The following is a 19172-nucleotide window of genomic DNA, read 5'->3' as shown; positions in this document are numbered from 1 at the left end:
GAATTACACACACATGCTCAGTACCTATACATGCACTAATGGAGAGATGTCAGAGGGAAGGGGCTGCCTATGGAAAGGCGCCCCGAGCAGTCGGGGGCTTGGTGCCTTGCTCAAGAGCACCTTGGCAGTGCCCAGGAGGTGAGCTGGCACCACTCCAGCTACCAGTCCACCATCATACTTTGGTCCGTATAGGGACTTGAACCAGTGACCCTCCGGTTCCCAACCCAACTCCCTGCTACTGGGCGGCTGCCCCATGATGAATTAAAATTACTTTATATGTGCTCAGTCAGCTTTCTCTAAATAAATGAAGGTTAAAATATTCTATTGTTCAACTGTACAGGCGGAGCAATGGATAGACTCTCAGTACAGGTGGTAGTGCAGACGGGGAAACAACAACCCTGAGTCATACAGAACCGACAACCTTAAATGAACTTAATGCCCCGCGCCACCTGCAAAGTCACCAGCCTGCATCTGTGTTTCCCCCCGCTCGGCTCCCATTGTGTCTGTGTCCTGCAGTCTGACTGCTTTGTCTCTCCCTTTTCTTTATTCTCAGTGTTTCTCTCTTTCTTCTGCCTCTCTAATCTATATTCTGTCCTCTGATCACAGAACAAGGTGAATTGCTCCCCTCCTGTCTCCCCTCTTTCTCGCTCTCTCTCTTTTCTCCCCTTGCAGTCTGTACCCCCCTCCTCTCCTCCTCCCACTCCCTTGCTCATGTTTAATTCTCAGCTTGACTTCCAGCTGAACCACTTTTCTTGGATCCTAATGAGTTCCAGCTCCTACAACCATGCTTCCACTGCACCTTTGAAGTAGTGCAAAGACTCTGTAGTGTCCAGTTTACTTCCCTCCGGGCTGATTTTAACCCTTTTGTTCTCTCCATCTCATTCCCCTCCTTTCTCACCTTCTCTCCATACCTGTCGTTCCCTTTCACTTACTCCTGCTCATTCTCCTTTTGTGTGTGTCCAGATAAAAGAGGCGCTTCATTGTGCCCCAGAGATACTGTACACGGCTTTAGCTTGTCCACTCCAGGCTGCCTTGGCAAATTTGTGTTCCCTGGAGTGCAAAGTGTGTGTGTGTGTGTGTGTGTGTGTGTGTGTGTGTGTGTGTGTGTGTGTGTGTGTTTGTGTGTACATTTACATATTTAACAAGTGTGCACACCCGCGCCTCAACTCCCTGTCCTGCCCTCTCTTCCCATTACAGTGTGTCCAACTAGCTGATGATCCATATCCATTTCCTCTAACATCTTTCTCTCGGTGAAAGTGGCCGAGTGGGCACTTTTAGAGGAAAAGGGCATAGGTAGAGTCTGCAGGTAGGGTTTTGCGAGATGGGCATCTGGGGGAAGATTTTACTAATTGATGGCGTTTATTTAGTGGAGTAGAGTCACAGGGCTGGAGGGCCCTCCAGAGCTACCACAGCTGGACGCTCCTCTACAGAAGAGTCCTCCTGGCATTTTGCTTTTGAAAGGGCTCCATTGCTTTGTTTTTCACTTTACTCATTCTCTCTGCTAATGTAGCTGTTAGCAGAGAGAATGTTTCTCACATCTCTCTCTTTCTTCGTTTAATCTCTCCATCCAATTCTCTCCCCTACGCTCTCCTCTTGATCTGAATTCTGTTCTTTCCCCTATTTCACTCTCGTCCTTCCCATTAACCTTGCTCTCATTCTCTATGCTGGGTCCCACTCCTCTCCTCTCCTCTCCACTCTTCCTGTTTTCTTCTCTCCTCTCCTCTCCTCTCCTCTCCTCTTCTCCTATTTTTCTAGTTTGTCTTATCTCCTCTCTTACCACTATCTTTCTATATTCACTTATACATTTCATTATCAGTCCTGTTCATGTGTGACCATGTTGTTGTGTAATTGACAGACGGACTAGTCACAGTTGAACCCAGAAAACAGAAAATGAGGTAATAAAACCCAAATCAAAACGAGAGGATTTTTTGCGTAACAAGCTACATTGCTTTTGTGATTTGTTTTAACAAACTGTTTACAGGAGCTGCAGTTAGTTTTGATAGACTGGACTCATTGCAGCGTGGAATTTAATCTGAATTCATTTTTTAATTTGATTCCTGTCTCGTGATTCATTTCTGTTACATTAGCATTGAAGTCAATGAGCCACGTGTCCAGACTGTGAGTCTCCCAGGACTGCAGTTAAAAACCCTGGTGAAACATCAAGAACGCAGATCTTGTAGAAAAAGACGATGTAGTCTGTGTCTAACAGGTTTTTTTGTTTGCCGTACGTCTCTGTGCAGGTGGGCAAGTGGGAGAACGGTTCCCTGTCCATGAAGTACCACGTGTGGCCTCGCTATGAACTATATGGGGGGGCAGCGAACAGGGAGGACGACCACCTGTCCATTGTGACGTTGGAGGAGGCTCCGTTCGTCATCGTGGAAGACGTGGATCCGCTCAGCGGGACGTGCATGAGGAACACTGTGCCCTGCCGGAAACAGATCAAAATCCTGTGAGAATTACAGCTCCGAGCTACAGCGTGTCAGAGAAAAACAACAATAACAGATTCCAAAAAGTATTTAAACATAAGCTGATTAACAAATATAAAACAGAAGTGTGAACACCAGATGGTACATAAATTGTTTGGAATTCTTTGGAGGGAACAGGTTTATACAAAATTTAAAAAAAATATGAATTCAAAATTAGATCATCTAAGACTATGGAAATAATTCACGTTAAAAGGGTATGTGTAATAAGCTCAGTATTTAGCCTATACCTTGTTTGGTCCTGTTTGTTACTTACAATTTAATACTTACTATTAGATTATTGTGAACTCTTATATAGAGACTCACACATCTATCTACCGTAGAACTGACCATAGTAGAAATAGTAGAAAGAAAAACCCTACCTACATTTTGCCTGTGAATGATGTTAATTTCCCACGACAACTTGACAGTGCCAGGGGTAGAATCCGTTCACACTTCATCTGGGATTGAGGGGCCGAGCCAGATACGCTAAATCGCCACTACAATTAACAACTCTTGCCAAATTCCGACAGAAGTCCATATTTAATGAAATAATTGTCTATCCTTTGGTTTGTCCGTCTGTGCAGCAATCAGACGAAGGATTCAGGGATCTACATAAAGCGCTGCTGTAAGGGATTCTGCATTGACATCCTGAAGAAGATCGCCAAGCAGGTGAAGTTCACCTACGACCTTTACCTGGTCACCAATGGTAAACACGGCAAGAAGATCAACGGGACATGGAACGGCATGGTGGGAGAGGTGAGGACGTGTGTGTGTGTGTGTGTGTGTGTGTGTGTCTGTGTGTGTGTGTGTGTCTGTGTCTGTGTCTGTCTGACAGTCTTTGTGTCTTTGTGCCTGTCTATGTGTGTGTCTGTCTGTCTGTCTGTGGGTGCGTGTGTTTGTGTGTGTCTGTCTGTCTGTCTGACAGTCTGTGTGTCTGTCTGTGTTTGTCTTCTCATGGTCTGTCTTGTGCTTTTACCGTGGTAGTTATTGTGCATTTGTCAGCTAGCGTCCAACTCTGAACGCCTACTACATGTTCAGTCAGTGGACGGCTGCCAGATTCTTCAGGTCAACGAGTACAGCAAAGCCTCTTTGAGCTTGTTCTTGGTAACGCACGGGTAAACAATATCAAAGTGTTAATGAAGTCTGCACCTAATTTACACTTTGCAACACCATCTTATCATTATTGATTCATCATTGTTCCTGCTGTTTAAAAGGTGGCGTTAACACTTTTGGGTTGTCAGAGGCGCTGGCTATTTTGCAGAAAGACATCGGCATGTTTGGCAACAAGAACAACTTCCTCCTGGCCTGACAAGCCAGACCCACATCCAGATGTCGGGTCTGGGAACTACAAACCATTGGCAGGGCTCAATCCGAGGGGCGGGATAAACAGTTGTCTTTCATATTCCCTCTGCACTCAATAGGATAGCGCTACAACCAACCAGAGCAGCGCTAGTTGATAGATTCAACTTTTGCCGTATCCGTTTGGCCGATGTTCGCCAGCAGCAGCATCATCTTTGTTTTCAAGAAGCAAGGAATTCACTTGGAACCGTTTAGATTTCTAACTTACCCCCCTCCGTTTGAAGCAAAAAATGCTCCGATTACAAAACAGGCTGTGGTGCACAGAGCACAGTCGGCTTCTGTACAAATGTTGCAATTTAAATTCATTCAACCATTTGGTAAAAACAAAAAAAAAAACATTTAAATTACTCCCAACATAGACTTTTTTTCACCCGAACAAAAACGTGTAGGCTGAAGCGACAGCCTATGGCGCCTACACCTTTTTTGTTTTTGCAGAACACAAACTCTGACTTACCATTCTGTTCAGACACTTTTTATGTCTCCATTACACTATACAGTAAGTTATTTAACTGAATAATGATTTTAACAAAAAGTGCAACACATCTTCCGTTCCTCACAACAACTCTTCCCCAAATCCACTCCTCTGACAGAAATACAGAGATTAAATACAATGACATTAAACATGCAGATTCCTTTCACACGTGATGACTTTCTCTTATTCTGCTTTCAGTTAGTCATTTATTTTTGACGTTCCATTAATTTAAGGGCAATTAATTTAACTATAACTATATTCGCTCATAGCCACACAGTCATGTGTAAGTTGCCTTTACCATGCAGTCGCTGTCATGACAAGGTCAAAGGGCAGACAGAGTTACAGTCTGTGTTCTCTCCCCTTAGTGCCCAATGAACTATTATGAGCTATATTTAGCTTTTATAGGAGCTACCTGAAGGGTTCATTCTCTCTTTGAAGTGTGTTTTCATACCTTGAATTATGAGCTTTCCTCTCCAGGGTCAACCCTGTGCTCAACGGGCCTAACACCTATGTCAGATGGGCTAAGCACCTCACCCAAGGGTGCGTGCAGTTTGGTCAGCTGCGACAATTCACTTTGTGCTCTAAAACGTTCACTTAATCGACATTGGTCCTAAGGTAAGGTCGTTGTCAGTTCTCATACTTCAGCCTATAAGAGTGTGCCATGCTCCCGCTGTCTGACATTGGCGATTTGTTAACGAAGGAAAAAGCAAACCAATCGATTGCAGCCTAAGGTCACAGGTTGAAAGCACGCTCTGTCCCTCTGTGTGGACACTGAAGTTTGAACAACCTTCAGAAGTCACAGACAAGATGATGTGTCTTTGTTTTTCATGCGGTAAAACTTTTTCTCTTCCTTTTACATGAAACTGAGCCATTTATTCTGTTACATAAAGCCATTTCTGTCATCCTGCCAGTGTCTTTAGTGGGCTCTGAGCTGTAAGCGTGGCCGCCTGTAATAAACGCCGTCTCCTTCTCACCTCCACAGATGAATGGTCATTAGGAGGAGGGGGGGGGGGGGGGGGGGCGTTCATCTCAGCAGCATCCTCACATATACACACACTCACCCACCCACACCCAAACCCACACACAGACACACACCCACACACAGACACACACATGCAGGAAAGCAACACTTATGCAACTAATCACTGAAATAAAAGAATGCATGCATAATTGCGGACACATGGCCACAGACAGGCATACACTCCTAGACTGTTTCCATATGAGTACAGAGAGGACACACTCTGGTAACACTCAAAAAAGGGTAGTTACTGGTTTTGAAAGAGTAACGAATGATTAGTTACCCTTTTTCAGAAGGGTAGTTACTCTTTTTTTCAAAAGGGTAACGAATGATTAGTTACCCTTTAGTAACTAATCATCACACACGCGCACACACACACACACACCACACCACACACCACACACCAACCACACACACACACACACACCACACACACACACACACACACCTCACCATATATTTATGCTGTATCTAACAAACCAAACTGTATCCTTCTCCAGTTGGAAAAAGCCAAAACTACTGTATATCTCACACACTTAATGGACCGAAATCTGGAATGATGCCCACACACACACACACACACACACACACACACACACACACACACACACACACATAGACGTGCCGATGCACACTCATGACCACTCACAGGGATCACTGAGGGCCTTTACACAATTTGCCACAGCTTGGAAAGACAAAAGATCAAAAAGAAAATGAAAAAAAATCAATGAGCACTTTCAGAAGGCCGACATTTTGTCATAACTTCATTATGGCAGTCAGTGTCAGATTTCACGGGCTGCATTGACTTTTGCCGCCCCTAATACTCCTAATCTAAAATATTAGAGGCAACACACTTGATTACATGAGTTTGGTCTCGCTAGCGGGTCCCACAAAGACTCACACCAGCTGAGAGACAAACGCAAATCTGCGCTCGCTCATTCTCAATAACACCCACATGGGTCACTTTCATAACACTGAGAGAACAAGTCGTAGGAGGGAGATGGAGAGAGCGAGAGGAGAGAGAGGAAGTGAGTACACTGCTGGATGGACTCGCTCGCTTCCCCGGGGACACTTTTCATACATACAGGCACCAACATAAACACAAGTGAACATGCACATACATCCATACTTACATGCTGACAGAACAAACAAGATTGAAAAGTTACAAATGCACACACGCGCACACACACACACACACAGTCACACAAAAACACTTTGAAAACAGCAGATAGTGTGCAGAGTAGAAATGTACTTACATGCTGACAGAACAAACAAGATTGAAACGTTACAAATGCGCGCGCGCGCACACACACACACACACACACACACTCACACACTCACTCTTTCTCACACGCTGAAGCACATTCTGGAGCTTTGACTCACACAGTCACAAACGCCTTATTAACTCAGTAAGACAGTCTCGTCCCACTTTACCCTGTGCTCCAGGGCTGTAGAATTTGGGGCTAAATATACTACCTGTGCAGAAGTACTGACGGGAGGCAGGTAGAGGAAGGAGAGGCATTGGGGCGGGCTATTTCAAGCAGCCATGACCCACTGTGGTAACCCACTTTCTCCCTCCGTCTTTCTGTCTCTCCCGCCCCCGGTGCGCATCACGAGTGTCCACTCCGAGCCGTGTGTGTGCAAAGTGTGTTGTCCTCCTGCCCTATCTTTGTCTCGAATGTCTCCATTCTCAAGTTTCTTTGCTTCACTTTGCTCATTCTAATTCTTTCTCTGTTTTTTTTTTCTTTCCACTTACCCTTACAACCGTCCCGCTCTTCTATTATGTCAGGTTTGAATTCCTACTTTTACCAAAATACCTTTTGACAGCTTACCAAGACCGAGTGCTTGAATCTGCTGCTTGCTTTATACATGTTAACAGAGAGGCGAGAGGAACTGCGATAGCGCTGCTAGCGTTTCCCTTTTACTCAGAGCAAACATGTTTCTAAATTGCACAGCCGTCGGTTTAAAAATTATTATTTGGACCTTCTCAATGGATTTTGTCTGTTTGATTGCTGAACATCAGTGTAAAGTGATGCATCCAGACAGAACGTTTAGCTCTTGGATTATAAGGACTGACACTAAAACCTAATTTGCTCTTGATATATTCGATTGCTGAAGAGGCTCAGTCACATTTATTTATTCATCCTGTGGAAAAAAACCCAGATCCAATAACAAAATGGACAAAGAAATGCAAGGGACATCGTGAAAAGCTATTTCTCTGCTATGTTAAAATGTTTGCACAATGCCCTTTAGAACTCAGGGATGGCTTTAACGATTTCCTGCTTTGTCTTATCACATTTCTTGACAAGAATTACCCACATTTGGAAAGACTCCCAGCACAATTGCCTTCAAATGAACTGATGAGCTATTTTTATGCATGTGTTTTGATGCTGTTTTTTTTAAAACCGCATCTATTCTTAACTATCCTGATTGAATTTTTTTTTTTTTTTTTTAATGTTTTTGTTGCAGCACCCCTCAGGGAACAGTCAAAAGATTTAGAACCGATTTTTCCTTAACAGTGTTCTCCACTCCTTACTGGATGGATAATGGATGCTCTTTGTCTTTCTGCTTTCTCTACTAGGTGGTGTTGAAAAATGCCCACATGGCCGTCGGCTCCTTGACCATCAACGAGGAGAGGTCGGAGGTCATTGACTTCTCCGTCCCCTTCATCGAGACGGGCATCAGCGTCATGGTGTCCCGTAGCAACGGCACCGTTTCGCCCTCGGCCTTCTTAGGTGAGGAGCTCAGCACCCAGCGGTCGGACGTTAGGGGCAGAGAGGCTATCACAAGGCATTCAAGCCACACTCAGTCATGTAGGATTGTCATATTCTTAACAGGTTGCTAGAAAGGAAATCTGTTATTATTACCAGCTGATTAACCCTTGCGTTGTCTTCCCGTCAACTATGAACTTTTTGTCCTTCCGGGTCCAAATTGAAAAAAAACTTTCTGGGGGAGCTTTTCAGAAACATTTTGTCACTTGTTCCCACTCGTTTTTGTTCATGGTCAATAAACCTAATTTATATTCAAAGGATGTTGAGTGGATTACAGACTGGTCAAAGGATGATGTTTTGAAACCATTTAAACAGGTTTTCCAAATGCTATTAAATTGAATGAAACACCCATAATGCAATGGCAGTAATCATTGATTTTGACCTGCGAAGAATGTTGCATGGGTTTCTGTACAACATACATCCATGCATCCATGTTATTTTGGGGGATTTGGTTGAAAGAAACCCATATTTCTGATATAAAAAAACCCTCAAATTTCTCTCAAGGACAACACAAGGGTTGAGACCTATTCAATAATGATTTCCTCTTCCTGGTGCCCCAGAGACGGTGGGCTTCGGTTAGGAAGGTTCTGGTTACGTTGGGTGCTAAGACCCTGATATACCTGCTTACATGTCTAGTTATTATAAGAGTGCCAGATTTTTCAAAAGTAAAAGAGGTTTTACAGCCTAAACCACACAAGGTGCAAAGTAAAAAATGCAGAAAAGGTGAAAAATGTGAAACAAATGATCTATGTTCACCATAAGGGTCACTAAACAAGTAGTAAATGTCTTAAAAAGTGTAATAAAGTCACAAACCGTACGTTACATTGAGGTGCAACATGTGGTTTAGGTGATTTTTGATGGTGGGTTATATATACATGTATTTTCTGCAAATTTGTGAAATATACAAAGCCTACTCATGCCAGTCGGATGCAGATTTTCTGACTCAGAGACACCAGATTGCTTCCAAAGACTCTCTGGAATGAGTAGAGCCATTGTTTGAGTTTGATTTAACTTTGTTTTGGCCAGCACTCCTCACAGATCGAGAGCGCTGTATGGATCTTTGTCAGGTCGCTTTAGGTTGACATCCATTTTTACACCTTTGGAAGTTGAACTAAAAGTCATTTTCGTGGACACAAGTGATTAGAGCCAGGTTTTAATGCATTTATATGATGAGGAGGCAGACTGAAATGCATGATAATATGGATAACTGTTTATTTATTCTCTTTTTTTTTTCGCTCCCTGTCTCTTTGCCCTCATAAATTTCCCACTCCTACTCCATTTCTCTGACTCTTGCTTCCTCTTCTCAATCTGGCGCTCATTTGCATATCTCTCTTGCCCTCACCCTCCCTCGCTTCATTTTCTCCTTTTCTCTTCTCTCTCTCTCTCTCTCTCTCTCTCTCTCTCTCTCTCTGCCGCCCTCACTCTTTTCTCCCTCTTCCTCCCTCTCTTGATGTCCCTTGTCTCTTTCCCGTCTTCTGCTTTCTCACAACCCCCCCGATTCTCTTCTCCTAATCTCTGTCCGTCCACGCTCCCTCCCTCAATCCCTCGTCTACCTCGACTCCCTTCATCTCTCCCTCTCCTCTCTTCCCTCTCTCGCCCTCCAGAGCCCTTCAGTGCGGATGTGTGGGTGATGATGTTCGTGATGCTGTTGCTGGTGTCAGCTATGGCTGTGTTTATATTCGAGTACTTCAGCCCTGTGGGCTACAACCGCTGTCTGGCTGACGGCAGAGGTGAGAGGCTTCTGCTCAACACACGGAGAAACACACACACACACACACACACACACACACACACACACACACACACACACACACACACACACACATAGACACAGGCAGGGTACCTGTTGGGGGAGGGGGGAATATATATTTAAGGATATTGCTGTATGTGGATGCAGACATTTTCTCTTCCAGTCTTGGAGCCACACTGCTTCCTTCATCTCTTTTCACTCAGAACACACCAGATGGGGGGGGCACGCTAAGGTTGAATCTACCAGAGAAATTATACCGTTTCAACATGTGCTAAAAGTGACGTATTACTTTGGAATTAAAGTTAGACTTCTCAGAACTCTGCAGTAAATCTGTTTAGTAGGAAATGTACAGCAATGCTGTCAAGATAACCGGTATCTACATGACAACGAAGTGTTTCCATTGAGTGTGTCTGCCGACACATTTTTCACACTGAGCCTGCTGCAGGCAACGCCAAGCACTGGGTGCATGGTCACCACACAGCTGTTGGATAAATATTGAAAAGGTCCACACTGATTCGAAGCACAAGATGCACAAGCTTTTAAAATATTCCAAATAAACCACCAGTCTTGTGTTTTGTACGCCCCAATCCCCAAACCACTTTACACTGTGCAGTTGTCGAAGAAGTACCCAGAACCTTTACTTGAGTAAAAGTACCAAAATGTGGAAACCAAAATGTAATTGAAGTATCAAAAGTACTTGTTTAGCAGAAAACGGCCCTTGTGACTGATATATATATATAATTACATATTACATTATTAACGCTTATGCACCAATGCATAACGCCGCTGTCGGACAGAAACCTTGCATCTCGATATTTCGTTATTTGAATTCTTTTCATAAATCAATGCTATGGGTCACCCTGTACGTCTGTCTGTGTGTTTAACAAATAATTTACCACTGATGAGGCAGTTTTGTCTGATTTCATCTGAGGTAAATAGCTCAATAAAATATTTTCAAATTTGCCTTTTTTCATTCCAATAAAAGCAGCGGTTTTGGATATACAAGGTTTTTTGCCTGGCAGCGACAATAAGTATTAGATATTACTGTATATCCTAAAAGTTGAGCGGTTGTGAGACAATTCCTTGGATAGAGAAGAAGAAAGAGCATTTAAGACTAAATCCCCCCAAAAATTGTGCTTGTGAGCATGAGCCAGGCAGCAATTACATTTAAGCAAAATCAAAAAGCAAATTATATAAGCACATTTGTAGTTGACAGGTTGTCTTTTGATAAGCCGTAATGATGTTTAGTGGATCTGAAAATCACACTTCTAACCATAGCAGATGCCTCTAATAATACTTTGTCCCTTTCTTGTGGCATCGAGCTACCATTTGCACTGATTAATTGATAAATTAAATGATAAAGGCTCATACACACACTCCAGAACCAGCACTCCCCGGTGTTTAGTTGCCTGTTGGGTTCAATTTTCTGGCATTTTATAGCTTTCTAATTTTCGGGATAGCGTGTGAATGGGAGAATGGTTGGCAGCCAACTTAAAGGTCCTGCACGGGAGGTTTCCACCAGCACATGAAAGCAGTAAAATAGTTTTGGCAATCGAAAATCATTCTGATGGTGGAAATCCAAATCAAGTGCTCTCTGTCCTCCAAATTACAACATTCAAAGAGGGGGAAAAAACACTGAAATACTCTCATCTTTGCTTGTGAAGTCAGCGAATAAGCATTCAAAGTATGCAGAGAACATTATGGCGGCGGGCAATTTGCGCCTCCGCAGAAAGAGTTTTTCAACGAGTAACTCCAACTACTCGTTTGCAACAAACAAGAAAGCATGGGTACAGCTTCGCAGGTTAATGTGATCCGTCTGTAACATTACCAGAGCAGATTGTCACAAATACTGACACAAACACAGTGGAGGCCGCCTCCAAATAAACACCAGCCGTCCTCGCTGACCCAATGACTTCATTCTCCTCCTCCTCCTCCTCCTCCTCTTCCACACTGCTTTTAAAAAAAAATCATTTACAGGTGTGTCTCACTGTCTGCGTTTCAACACACCTCCAGTGCTGCTTCCTTCACACTAGACAAGTCATTTGCATGTATTTCCATATTTTCAAAATCACGTCTTAGCTCTGACAGCAAGAGGCTAGCTTTGTGTTTGATCTCCCCAGCCCCAAAAAAACCCCAAAACAATGTCTTCCCACAACTCTTGCTCTGATGTGACTATATATAGACAATGGCTATCTTTTTTTTTCATTCATCGTTCATGTTCTGGAGGGGATGTACTCCCTCCCTAAAGCGCTGTTCTCTTGTGTGCCTCCTTGTTTTATCTGCTTGTAGCGCTGTGGGAGTTTGGTATCATAAAGGGTGCAGATCGAAGTTTGGACTCAAAGGATTCGACGCAATAATGTGTCAATGGCCTGACTGCAGATTTGTAAAGTCTCTCTGCTCGATTCATTTAAGCAACTTTCTTGCAAACTTCACAAAAGGAGATATTTGGCACGACAAAGCCAGTTTGTCCATGAACAAAAGCTCCATACAACAATGCACACCCACGTGCTTGCATACACTCCCTCTTTCTCTCTGACATGCTCACACATACCCACACAAACGGGAACCAACTGCGTATCACAGCATAATGGCTGGAATGAACCAGTCTGCTGCCAGCTTATGGATGAATTGGACCAACACAATATTTAATTTATCCAAGAATTAATTATATAATAATTACATTCACATGTCTGAAATACAGTATATGAATCAATACAGAGTGCTGCGGGGATGACGTGTTTCTGTAGGCCAACCAGGAAGTTAGCGTCGTTGCAACCGTCTTTTGTAAGATAGATAAAAGCTTTAAAATTCACGAGTGGGGTGTTTACTGATGCATTTTTATTATCACACAAAACGTGTAACTCTCTCAAGTTTGTGGAAACCAAAGAACTTATTTTAGGCATCATAACAAAAACGCATGCAAAAAAACCACTGACTTCGAGACCAGGGATCCAGGTCCTAGACCTCATCACAGGACCAATAGGTTGCCTTTTAAAAACTACCGTAACTTTAAGACCAGTACAGGAATCAAATAAATGCGACACTGAGTTTAATTCTACTAAACAAAATCACTGCTCAGCTGGGGACCCACCAGTAAAAGCAGACCAACTGTGTTTCCCACGCATTGGTTTGGAAACCAGAGCTGATCCGTCATGTATTCTTTAACCACGGCTGGGTTTCTTTCAGAGCCCCACGGTCCGTCCTTTACCATCGGTAAGGCCATCTGGCTGCTGTGGGGGCTGGTCTTTAACAACTCTGTGCCGGTGCAGAACCCCAAAGGCACCACCAGTAAGATCATGGTGTCCGTGTGGGCCTTCTTTGCTGTCATCTTCCTGGCCTCCTACACTGCCAACCTGGCTGCTTTCATGATCCAGGAGGAATATGTGGACCAGGTAACTGGGCTCTCAGACAAAAAGGTAAGATGGAAGGTTTCTTGTTGTTGCTGTGCCACCCTGTCTTCATTTTCTACCTGTAATTTATTTAAAACATGACTCCTTCTCTCTCTCTCTCTCTCCCCATGCTCCATGTCTTCCACCTTTAGTTCCAGAGTCCCAACGACTTCTCGCCTCCCTTTCGGTTCGGCACTGTCCCAAATGGGAGTACGGAGAGAAACATTAGGAACAACTATCCAGAAATGCACGGCTACATGACAAAGTTTCATCAGAGAAACGTCAACGAAGCCCTGGCCTCTCTCAAGGCCGGGTGAGAAACTGCACAAAGATTTTAATAACAAAATCAAATCACAGGATCCCATTTATATGTTTGAAACTTAAGTCCCTCTTACCAAATGGAACCAATCATTTAGAGATATTGAACATTGTATTTGTATTTTATGTGGATGCCTTGGCTTCAGGCATGTAAGAATGTCTTATATCTGTAGTTTATTATATTAAAAACCTGTTAATTTTTAGCATTTCCTAAATAGTTTTTTACTCTGTTGAATTTATTAAGGGGTTGAATTTGAATGTTATTGCTTAAGTCATTATTATTTTTAAGGGAATCTAAAGCCTGGCAGTTTCAAACAATGGTCATTATACTGTAATAGAGAGTAAAGTGTCTGGAAAATAGTTAAAGAATCAATAAGTTGCCTATTTATGTCTTTCCTACTTGCCTTCATGTAAACATATCGCAGCTGAATAACTCCAATAATACTTTGGCTCCCCCTCTTCACTTTTCATCAAGTGTGCCTTTTCACCAGTCTGTGTGCCAGCTCCAGCCTTTGGCAAACCAAGTGGAAGTCTATTACACTTATCAGCAGCTTAGTTCTATTTAGCAGGTTAATTGGAAGGCTGTAGCTGGGATGTCTGACTCCTCAGTGCTAATTAATTGTAACCTACCTCTCTCTGTCTTTCTCCATCTCTCTCTCGCTCTCTCACTCTCTGGCTTTCATTAGCAAACTAGATGCTTTCATTTACGACGCGGCCGTACTGAACTACATGGCCGGCAGGGACGAGGGCTGCAAGCTGGTGACCATCGGCAGCGGCTACATCTTTGCCACCACGGGGTACGGCATCGCCATCCAGAAGGAGTCGCTCTGGAAGAGACATGTGGACCTGGCCATCCTGCAGCTCTTCGGAGACGGTGAGACAGCCTGCTGTTTCCTCTGCTGTTTTATTCAAAGACGGTTCACAGTTTAATGCACTCAGCAAGCAGAGACTCTATCACGCATACAGCTGTGCTGATGTGATGAGTTGTATAAATAATCACTCGAAAGATGCACGAGTTAGTCACAGAGATAATGCAATATTTTCCTAGGGAATGGAACAGAACTTTGAAGGATAAGTCTGGCTTCATTTGTATTTCATAGACTTTGGCCACTGTTTCGTTTGGGGTTATAATAACATTTTACTCGACAAGTTACATGGCAAGAACATGGCAGCAAGTCTGATGGGACAAGAAACACAAGCTGTTTCCATCCAGTTGTCAATCAAATGATCTGAAGTTTGCTGTAAACATTCAGTCGAATAAAGCCGGCTCTAAAGCAAATAAAAACCTGTTCCTAATTCACATGCAGTTTTGCGATTAAACTGGTATATAGAATTAATTTTACACATTTTAATTGTTAAGTTTCCATTACATAACATTCAAGCTGAGATTTGCGCACAAAGTTTGCCAAAATGGATCACTCCTTCTATCTACAATGAATTCATATTGCACAAGTTGTAATAGTGCTTTAATGCCAGCTGATAGCAACATATCAAGCCATAATAAGACAACAAATTAAATTTATAAAGTCTCTCGTCTCCTTGTTCGTCCACTTATGTCTGTCTTTGTTGACACCCGCCATCAGTTTGTAAGGGGATGCAGATCTGAAACGCGCTTAAGTAAAACTTGAAAATGTCGCATTCTGTCTCCATCTTCAAGAAAAGAATTGCTTATAACGTATGCTTGACGAATATAATATGTAGTAGTATTCAATTTGTACTGGGATCATCTATATTTAGTGGTATTTCAATCAGGAGGGAATTGTTTGCAGATATTCAAAGGTTTATTGTATATAAGCAAAATAAAATGTACAGTCTTTGGGGCTTTAGACTGCATTGTTATAGAATAATTTGGCCAAACCTAAAGAAATAGGATTGAAGTTGTAGGCTAATAAACATGAACTATCTTTTAAGAGCTAATTCGAGGCAATATGCTTTGAACAAATCCTGCCTCAGGCGGTGCCATAGGGACAAATTACAGTGGCTAAGTTTACTTCTCTCGCACTTTAGCGTAACATACAACATTTTGAAGAACTTCTATTCTAAACTCAGGCAACAACCGGCTTCTCAGACAGTAAGATTTAAGGGTCTTTTCGTGGTGATTTGCAGCTCTGCAGGTCAGACGTACATGTAATCTCACTCTCACATATATTAAGAACAGACAGAAAAGGTAAGGCAGCGCTGCAAGGAATATAATTTAGGATTTAACGCCACCATAGGGGCCCTGTGCTTTATCATCATGCTTTCCTTTTATGGGAGTCGGTCCAAGCTCTCCAGGACTTATTCTTTTGAAACACTTCATTCCTGTCAGCTCTAGCTGGAGCATTAATGAGTCTTGCAACGAGGAGAGAATGGATGGAAATGCGTTCAAAATGTCCCTTCCTAACCCGTTTAGTACATGCTTTATGGTTTCAAGCAAAGCTCTTTGTCATAAACAAGTCCAAATGTCAAACACAACAGCTGCTCACTCAGGTTATTGACTAACAGTCTGATTTCACAATGTGCAGTTTTGATATACAGCTTAATACAGAATGGGGAATGTAATGGAAGTTTAGTGTGTGTGCTTGTGTACAGTAAGTTTGCGTGTTGTTGTGTGTTGTTGCTAGTTTATTTGGGTACGGTCCAGCGTGTTGTGAGCATCCTGAACCAAGGGCCCTTAGGGGCCCACTATAGTGCGTCCCAGTTAGGGGTGCCAGCATAGCTCTCGGGGTATTTTAACACTCTGTGTGTGTGTGTGTGTGTGTGTGTGTGTGAGTGTGTGTGTGTGCGTGTGTGTGCGTGCGTGTGCGTGCGTGTGCGCGCGCACATGTGAATATGGGTCAGGCCTCTGAAAATGAGAGGGCCTAGAGTATGTATGTAAGCGAGAGAGAGAGAGAGAGAGTGTGTGTGTGTGTGTGTGTGTGTGTGTGTGTGTGTGTGTGTGTGTGTGTGTGTGAAAATGAAGAACGATTCTGACTTCAACACATTTTGACCAAACTACATGAAATGAATAAGGTGTTGGGTGTGTGTATTGTTTTCAACTTATCAATTATAAGTTTGATATTTTCAAACAGTAGGTGAGAATGTGTTGGTGTGGGTGTGTGTGTGTGGGGTGTTGTGTGTGTGTGTGTGTGTGTGTGTGTGTGTGTGTGTGTGTGCGCGTACATTTTACGTGTGTGTTATATATGGGCCAGCTTGCAATACTATCCCCCTTGTGCCATTGCAAAAGCACTAATACAGGAACCTAGCGGCCCTGTCTCACCCCTCTCAGGATTTCAATGACACTTTGCCACGCCTTCACCATCCAGCAGCCATCCTGGTGGCCTAGAAAACGAGCCGACTCACGTGGAGAGCCCAGTGGCCCGGTACCAGGGCTGAATGGGAGCCTGGGTAGTCTGACGGAGACCTGAGCAAAAAAATGAATGTGAAAAAGAAATTTTCAGTTTTGATTGGTGATTTTCGGATACGGTGTTAGATGGACAGTTTGCAGAAGATGTTGAGTTCAATGCCTCTCGCTCTTAAAACCAATACCAGGCATCAATGAGGAAAGGTTTCCGCAGTTAAAAAAACAGAACTCGGCTTTTAACTCCAAACCAATTTTGTAAATAATGACTTGTTTTAAGACTGTTAGTTATTCAATTGAATCAATCAATCAATGGAAAGTGACTAAAAGTAAGAACAAAAAAGCAACCTATGGCTTTGCGTTATTGTCCACAGAGCAAGGCACGGTAAAAGTCCAAGGAATAGATCTTGGGACATACTGGTGGGGAGTTATAAAAACAACGGACACCACTCTCATGTCTCTTTAGCTAAAAGCTAAACGTTTTTTGTAAGATCTCCCTGAACTGATTATTTCATTTTGGGATTCAAGTCAAACGTCGTCCTCCTATTTGAAAAAATCAAACCAAAAGTCTAATTATTATGGACGTTATCTGACATTAAGCGTTTCTGCTTAGAGACTATTGTAAGGGAAGAGCTCAACGTGGTTTAGTTTACCTAAACAATCATCACCAGATTTCTCTCTCATATTGCTCCTCAAAACCACTGAAAACTTTCAAAAAAATCTAACTTGAAGTCCTATTATCTAGGACGTTATCTCTAAGCGATTTTGCTTCACGTTTTCAGCAGGGCTTTATAAGTCATAACGCTTTTTCACATTAATCGTTTTAGAATGTCCTGACAGGAAGTGTTGTGAACAGAGGAACGTGCCGTGCCTGCGCCCGCCCTTTGGGGATAGAGATTTTTGTTGGCCCATGATTTGTTGGCATCTGTTTCTTTAAGAATGTGTTATTAACTTTTTTAACTAAATTGAGCTTGAGGTGTTAGAAAAGAGTGGTGGGTACAAAATGACTCATGACGAAATCTGATGTGTACGCGTCCCCACCGTCACCATAGAAACTGACAGCTAAGCCTTTGCATTATTGTCCACAGAGCGAGGCCCTGTAAAAGTTCAAGGGATAAATCTTGGGACACACTGGTTGGGAGTTATAAAAACAATTTGCACCACACTCATGTCTCTACAGTTAATATGACACCAGCTAGCTTATCATACGCGCGACATGGTGGGAACTTGTTTGGTACCAATGGGTTTCTTAGATCGTCTACTTTCATAGGACACCTATATCTTTGCTTTATAACACGCTACAGATGTATAAAGACAGTTATGACAGCCTGAAATCGCCGGAGGCCCTGCAGGTCTCTAAGGTCCACACTGGTCTGTCACTTCAGGCCAATCAGCTGGCTAGGCCACCGGGAGTCACCCCCACTCCCATGGGCCAGTCTTGACCTGTTGCATCTGGACCGGGGTTCGGGGGGACTTTTTGGACTTAGTTGATTGGTCGTGGTAATGACATACTTAACATCGCAGACAGCCAAGTAACGTCATGGACAATGGGACCATTTTTATGTTGGAACTATTATTGGACCTTAACTGGGGGTCTTGATTGGGATTCAAACAAGGTCGCCACGTCGCAGTGTTTGCAATGTCAACGCCATCGTGGTAATGCCCTCTTGTCATACAAATGCATGCGTGTTGTATGCCACTGACATGTCAAAACAACTGCAAAGTGGTTGCCTTTCACAGTTGGTTCTCAGCAGATATAAAGTAGTAGCTGCTGTGTGAGTGTGTGTGTATCTTTGTATGTGTGTGTGTGTGTGTGTGTGTGGTGCTTCTGTACTTTGTATGCTGTGGAGCATGTTTGTTGATGCTCAGAGGCCAGCCAGTGCTCCGGAGCAAGAATCGCGCTGACGCGCCGCGACAACGGCTGAATGTATGATTAATTAAGCATCGTCCATCCTGCCACAGTCGCTGTGATAGAGAACAGCTCGTGATGAAACAGAAGGTGACCCACAAAAGAGTCCAGAAGCTCAGGGACCAGCATCAGACGAGCAGACACACAGGCACACACACACACATCCACACACTTGTCTTTTACAGTTTGCATAGATACTGTACATCCACATGTTAAAGCTTTTCCATATTGTGTGGTTAACACTTAGAGACACACAAGTATTTGCAGGAATAAGTGCAAAAAACATGAATGTAATGACACGTGAGCAATGGCGTGTGTGTTACTCCATTCCTGTCGGTAATGAAGTCTACTGCGAAACTCAAGGCTGAATTTCACTTCTAACTCCCATGACCCCCCCCCCCC

General features: G+C 43.2%; 1 protein-coding gene across 2 annotated transcripts in view; it reads left to right on the top strand.

Annotated features, from left to right (window-relative positions):
* Window positions 1-19172, top strand: part of grin2ba (glutamate receptor, ionotropic, N-methyl D-aspartate 2B, genome duplicate a) — a 150456-nt gene that overhangs the window by 121706 nt on the left and 9578 nt on the right. For both annotated transcript variants that reach the window (XM_032538281.1, XM_032538280.1), the window contains exons 9-15: window positions 2241-2449; window positions 3050-3221; window positions 7896-8049; window positions 9690-9815; window positions 13022-13251; window positions 13377-13537; window positions 14229-14416. In XM_032538281.1, the coding sequence (XP_032394172.1) occupies window positions 2241-2449; window positions 3050-3221; window positions 7896-8049; window positions 9690-9815; window positions 13022-13251; window positions 13377-13537; window positions 14229-14416 (1240 nt within the window). The remainder of the gene's footprint in view (window positions 1-2240; window positions 2450-3049; window positions 3222-7895; window positions 8050-9689; window positions 9816-13021; window positions 13252-13376; window positions 13538-14228; window positions 14417-19172) is intronic.

Source organism: Etheostoma spectabile, chromosome 15 (genome assembly GCF_008692095.1).
Source record: "Etheostoma spectabile isolate EspeVRDwgs_2016 chromosome 15, UIUC_Espe_1.0, whole genome shotgun sequence".
Taxonomy (NCBI): Eukaryota; Metazoa; Chordata; class Actinopteri; order Perciformes; family Percidae; genus Etheostoma; species Etheostoma spectabile.
Note: the sequence above shows the minus strand (reverse complement) of the source record. Positions and strands in the feature narration are given on the sequence as shown.